At 45.2% G+C, this 6,410-nt stretch overlaps 1 protein-coding gene across 3 annotated transcripts in view; it reads left to right on the forward strand.

The window, feature by feature from the left end:
- Nucleotides 1-1,062: 1,062 nt before the first annotated feature.
- The window catches only part of PTPRN2 (protein tyrosine phosphatase receptor type N2), a 654,654-nt gene continuing 649,306 nt past the window's right edge, over nucleotides 1,063-6,410 (forward strand). For all 3 annotated transcript variants that reach the window (XM_042044446.1, XM_042044450.1, XM_042044448.1), the window contains exon 1: nucleotides 1,063-1,357. In XM_042044446.1, the coding sequence (XP_041900380.1) occupies nucleotides 1,228-1,357 (130 nt within the window). In that variant the 5' untranslated portion in view covers nucleotides 1,063-1,227. The remainder of the gene's footprint in view (nucleotides 1,358-6,410) is intronic.

Genomic DNA, 6,410 nt, shown 5'->3' on the forward strand with positions numbered 1-6,410 from the left:
CTGTTTACCTGAAGTATGAAGAAGGTGGGGGGAATCTGAAACTTCAGGGAGGAATAAAGTAGATGTTTGGGTGACAGAGGGGGCTGGGACCAACATCACTTGGTGTAGCATGGAGCTGGCTGTCCTGGCCAAAAACACATGCCCTGCACGGAGACATGGCACCTGTGCTGTGTTACCTTGGTGTCTGTGACTGCTGCATTAAAGGCTGAGTATTGCTGCAGTGAGTTCATGAGAAAAAGAAGAGCCTGTGAACCAGCAGGGACTCCATGGGCTTGAGACTCCTGATCCCTCCCTGGCAGCCTGGACTGATGGTCCCACTTGCGTGGAGTGATTTGGGGACAGGAGGTGGAGGATGAACACATCACCCATGTGGATGTCTCCCAGGTAAACTCACAGAGGTGTTTACCTGAGGTCTCATTAAATCCTTTGGGATAGCCAGTAATTTTCTGTGGAGAAAGCATTGGTACACAAACCATTGCTGAGGAGGCCACAGGGAGGATCCACTCAGCTGGCACATTTCAGGACAGAACTTTGATAGGGTGAACTGGTTTCACAGAATCTCAGACTTTTTAGGGCTCAAAGGGACATCTAGAGATCACCTTGTCCAACCTCCCTGCCAAGGCAGCATCACCTGGAGCAGATGACACAGGAACATGTCCCGGTGGGTTTGGAATGTCTCCAGAGAGGGAGACTCCATGACCTCCGTGGGCAGCTGTTCCCGTGCTCAGCCACCCTCAACGTAAAGAAGCTCTCCTTCTTGTTGAGGTGAAACTTCCCATGTTTTAGTTCATGACCATTGCCCCCGTACGGTTCCATTGTTTCCCCGTACAGGTGTGTGGAACAAGAACGTTTACTCCCTTCCCAAGCCCAGCCATCTTTACGGGCGATGCCAGCGGAGGCGGGCAGGATCCCGGCCTCCGCCACGGCCGGTGAGGTTCAGGGGCCGGAGGAGCCCCAGCGCTGCCCTGGCCAGGGGAGAGCCGCTTCCTCGCGGTCCCGGCGGGGCGGGCAGGGCGGAGCGGGCGGCGGGGACCGCTCCCCCCTCACGGCTGCCGGGCGGGCCGGGGCGGGGCCGGGGGCGGGCGGCGCTGGTCGCTGTCCTGGGTGTTGAATCTGCTGCGGCTGCCGGAGCCGGGGAGCGGCCGCGGGAGGCAGAGGGCGGGCGGGCGGCATGGAGTGAGGGCTGGCGGCGGCGGGCAGGGGAGCGGGGCATGCGATGGGCCAGGCATGATGGGCGCGCTCGGCTCCGTCCTCCCGCTGCTGCTGCTGCTGCTGCTGCCGCCGCCGCCGCTGCCGCAGGTGCTCGCCGCCGCCCCGCGCATCCAGCCGCCGGGGGCCGCCGCCGAGGCGCGGATCGGTGAGTGGGGCGAGGGGCAGGGGGCGCGGGGCTGGCGGGGAGCGCTACCCGCGCTGCTGCCCTGGAGCTTCCCCGCAGGCAGCTTGGCAGGGCCCCGGCGGCCGCGCCCGCACGGCGGTCGCTGAGGGGCCCGTCCACCCGTCCCTTTCCCCCGGCTCCGGAGAAGCGGCCCCGTCCGCCCCGTCCCTCACCGGCGGCTCCGGAGCCCCGTCCTCTGGTCCCTCACCACTGGCTCCGGATAAGCGGCCCCGTCCGCCGGTGCCTCAGCACCGCCTCCCGCTGCCTGTCCCCGTCCCCCGGTCCTTCACGACCCGCTCCCGGCCCCTCACACCTCCTGCCCCCGCCGCTCCGCCCGCAGCCCCTGCCCCGGCGGCTGTCCCGTCTCGGGGGACACCTCTGCGGGGCCGCTCTCACCCGCTGTCCCTGCCTGCTGAAAACTTCCGCCGGGGCTCACGAGGCCCCTAAAATCGGGGTGCGCCGGTGGCGAGTCCCTGAAAATGCTTCCAGCTTGCACATATTTAACCCTTCTCCCGCTTTGTTGGATTCAGCCACTGAACTGCCATTATATGTGAAAGAGACAGGAAATTGCCGGGCCACAAACCCCCAGATGCAGCCTTTGGTGGAGTTCCCCCTCCAACTCGTTCTCCTGGAGGTGGAAGTCAGCACTGGCTCCGGGTTAAGGCTCTTTCAGAGCTGTCAGAAAATGCCCAGTGCTGCCCAGTGCGGACCATTAAACAGCCGCTTTCTGTTGAGACATTCTCGACAGACCCCTTCTTCATTTAGAAGGTACCATCTATACTAAACATCCCCACCAGTGAAATGACCAACACTGGCATGAAGGGATCCTGGAAACAAACTCTGTGTGTTTCAAATCGATGCAATTCTCCTGTGACACTCTCCCTGGCAGTCCTTTCCTTGCACTGAGGCACTCAGCACTGTATGCTCACCTGAATTGGCTATTAATATTAATATCTATTAATAGAGTCAGTCTCATTTCGCTAACAGTATCTTCCCAAAGCTCACTTTAAGTCAAGAAGGTCATGACTAGGAGAATTTTGTATTTTTTCCTGTTTTAATACCTACCTAGGGTGGTTACGGAGATCACAGAGGGAAAACTAAACAAACTATCCCTAAGAAATCTTTTTCTAAGACAAAAAAAATTAAATTCCTTTAAGAAACAAAGGAAGCTTTCCAGAGTAGTATTGCTGCAGTTTTCCTCATGTACATTCTGTTTATTAAAAAGGAATTAAAATCAGCTGACCATGTTTTTAATGAGGCTTCAGTCAAGTGGCAATAAAAATGAGCTATTATGCTTGCTATAGTGAAGGTAGTGATGCAAGGTTTTAAGGAGAAATGGTTTGGACTGGATTTATCCATCCCTCCTCTCTCCTGGTTGCTATAGATATAGACTGTTTCTCCTAATCTGCTGAAGAGAAAGCTTGCATAAAAATATTGAAAGTAATAGCTGTAATTTCTACTCTTAATAATGCATTAGGCTGCACCGTGCTTTCAAAGTAGTCAGATTTTGATTCTTTCTCCCTAAACACAAACTGCAAATCAGTTTGGGTCACAGAATATTTTTTCAGGTTGTTGTAGCTGAAACACAAAAACAATGTGTGTGTTTGTTACGTCCCTGCAGCTTCCCTGTGCTCCTGCCTCGGCAAGGATCTTTGCCTGTCAGTTAAGTCTGTCCTTGCGTGGAAGGGAGTGGGGGAAGAGCAGCCTTGATTTTACACAGTGAATCCACTGGTCTAGGAGGTATAATTTGGAGGCATTTCAATGGCAGCAAAACAAGCTGAGCCTCCCTACTTCTTGCTGGGATAGGGACCTCACTGATATTTCAGGGATCTATGTGAAAGATGGGAAAGGATTGATTGTGTTTGACAAGATGCAGGAAAATGTTTGCATTGCTGGAAGTGAAACAGTTTTAGCTGTCTCTTCCATTAGAGCTCCTTTATTTCTTTTATTGACCAATGTCTCAGATCTCATTAATCTTGAGTTCAAACTATTTATTATTGTAGATTCTGTTCAATTTTAGAGTATAATTTTTAGACACAATTAGGAGACATCACTGTAATTGTACAAAGTATCCGAGTTTAGGGATTATTTGTGGTTATATATGGAAGATACTAATTTGCTTTCTTCTTGTGCACAGTCCCATCTGCTTTAATTGAAAATTGAAGACAGATCCATTGTAAGACCTCTGGAATGTGTGCTGAAAACTGCCTTAAAAGCAAAGTAATTATAGAAACACATTTTTATTGGGCATTTTCCCCCTGTTATTTCAGAAACGCTTCCTAAAAGTTGTTTCAGAAGTAGAAGTTCATAACCTTTACCATTGCATAGGATGGATTAATCCAATTTCATTCTTTTCTTCTTTTTTATGGTCTTGTCTGCACTTTCCAGTATAGTGAGCATCTTTAAGTGTTGACCTTTATTTTGCAACATACCTACAAACTTGCTTAAGAAATTAGAAGATTTAAAGTTGGAGTTAACTAAGATACAAGATTTGTACTTCTGCTTCTTCTGCCCCTATAATTCATGAAGCTTTGTAGATTGTTCCTATGGGAAGGTGTTTTGATAACGTGCTATTACCAACAGAAGCACATATTCTTCCATTTCTTGATGTTTACCTTTCATCATTCATCATTCTGTGATGATTTACAGTAACATTTAAAATGTGAACAAATAAGGAAAATACAGTCTTCTCCCTCTCTCTTTTTCTTGCTTAGGTCTAGGCCAGGAGAGAGATTCTTATCTTTTCCATAGAAAAAAACCCCAACTGAGTACATAGCAGTATTCATTAGTCTTTAATGAAACACTGGGGCTGGGAGTTTAATATCCTAAAGAAATCTTTATTCATTTATAAAACACAGTTCATTTAAGATTATGGAACTTCTTTTTAAGTGTTTTATGAAGTAATCATCTGTGGAAAAATACATCCTGATCATGTTTGCTCAATTCCAAAGATTTGGGTTATTCCATTCTAGATGGTCATAACACTAAGCAGTACCATCAGTAAAAACTGCAGCTCCAACTACTGAAATATGTTAATTGTGCAGCTTTTTAAGTAGACTAATTGATTCAGAAAGTTGCAGTGGTACTTTATTTTCATTTTAGGTAGCCTCGGTGAGATAGAGAACTCAGTAACAAAGTAAGCTGTGACCATTCTTAATCACATTCTTTCATTAGTACTAAAACACGGGTATTTTATAGCAGAAGTTGTCCTCATATGTATCAGAAAAGAGTAATGCTTGCTGCAGTGCCTTCACATTGACCTCTAATGTGTAAAATGATGCTTATAACCTTCAGCATATACAATTTTGCAATATAATTTGATCTTTTGTGCTGTGTGCAATCCCATTTTTCAGTATGCATTTTCCTCTTAAATGAGTACATTGATATGCTGTGGAAATTTCCGGAAACATTTGTTAAGCACTCAATGTAAATTTGTTCCATTCAGTGTGTAAAAGTTCCTTCAGAGTTGGATTGAAGTAATCACAGGCAGAATTTTTGTCTGTCAAATGAGTGTGAATTCAGTTTTTAACTTGCTAACAAAAAGAAAAGTCTCATTTCATCCTATAAATATGAAACATACTCCTAAACTTTTAGCTGTGAGTTCCTGACACATACAGTGAGCAAAGACAGTATCTTACATTCCTCTAGGATTTAAATGTAATTGAGGATAGAAACTTTACTCAAAAAACTTTAAAAATGTTGCATGTTAATTTTAGTACTTTCACAAAGTACTGTGTGCATATTTAACCACTGAAAAAATATTTTAGAGGTGGGTTAGGAGTTTCAAGTGGTTAAAGTTGATCAGAATTAAGAAACTGCAAGAGCAGACTTCAGTTACTATTGGTGAAAAGCATTTCTCCAATGTTGATTCTTAAATTGCAACAGAGTGAAATAAAGAGAAGGACAGGTGAAAATATTATTTATTTAGGATTTTTTGCATTTCATTCAGTATTTTGAACACAATCCAAAGGAGGCAGTGACAGAGAGCTTTTGTCTGTGGGTGTTTCATGGGGAATAGCAAAGAAGTATGTCTTGGTTTAGTTCTTGTTGGATGGATGTTACCATAACAAAACTAACATAGCTGTTGTTCTCAGCCATCATTAACTGCTTTGAAGATCCATGAGGACAGAAGTTTTGCTTCTTCCAGCAATTGAGCTGAAGCTTGCTGAAGTCAATGTCAACCTTCCCATTGACTTCTGTAGCATTTGGATCAAAATTCTGGTTGAGGCTTGTAGCAGACTGGCTGAGAAAGTAGGAGAATTAGAGTCTTACCATCCATTCAGTAAAAAAAAAAATGCCTGACTTTCCAGTTACATTAATTTGGAACTTCTCATAGGCACTCAGGTATTTTAATACTGTATTTATTTGATGTAATTATTGATGGCAGAGGAGTGTAATTTATGATATAATACTAGAAAATAAAAATAACAGCAAAATTATTTAATTAAGACAAGGCTGTGTGCTCAGAACATGAAGGATTCAGTGTAGGAAACTGGATTGTTCCCTTCATCAGAAATATTTTTGCATATCCTAGAAATGTTTGTTAAGTTACCGGTTACGTTAAAAAGCAGCTCTAAGGTAGATTGATATCAAGGCATGTCAGTGCCACTGAATTACAGGTAAGAACATGCATTCATATTTTTGGCATCATGCCAAAATGTTCTACGGTATCTTTTTTACTCTAACTTGTTTTTGTTGAAAGTTTCAAGTGGACAGGAAGTGAATTATTCCTCTGTCAGTCAAAGGAAGCAATCACAGGGTGCTCTGGAGGTTGTTTATAGGATGGGATTTCTTTGTGTTCTTGTTTGTCTTACTGACTAAGCGAAAACAGAGAAGTTTTTGGTAAGATAAGCTTGTCTCTGCTTCCTACCTGAGTGTGCCCCAACACTGCTCTATATTTGGTGAAATCTCTATCGTCTTCCTTCTTTTCTTTTTTTTTTTTGTTACCAACAAATAATACCAGTTCCAGTAAGTTTACCACACCACACCACACCACACCACACCACACCACACCACACCACACCACACCACACCA

This window comes from Corvus kubaryi, unplaced genomic scaffold (genome assembly GCF_017639235.1).
Source record: "Corvus kubaryi isolate FWS band 111438036 unplaced genomic scaffold, C.kubaryi_AGA036_p1.0 37398, whole genome shotgun sequence".
NCBI lineage: Eukaryota > Metazoa > Chordata > Aves > Passeriformes > Corvidae > Corvus > Corvus kubaryi.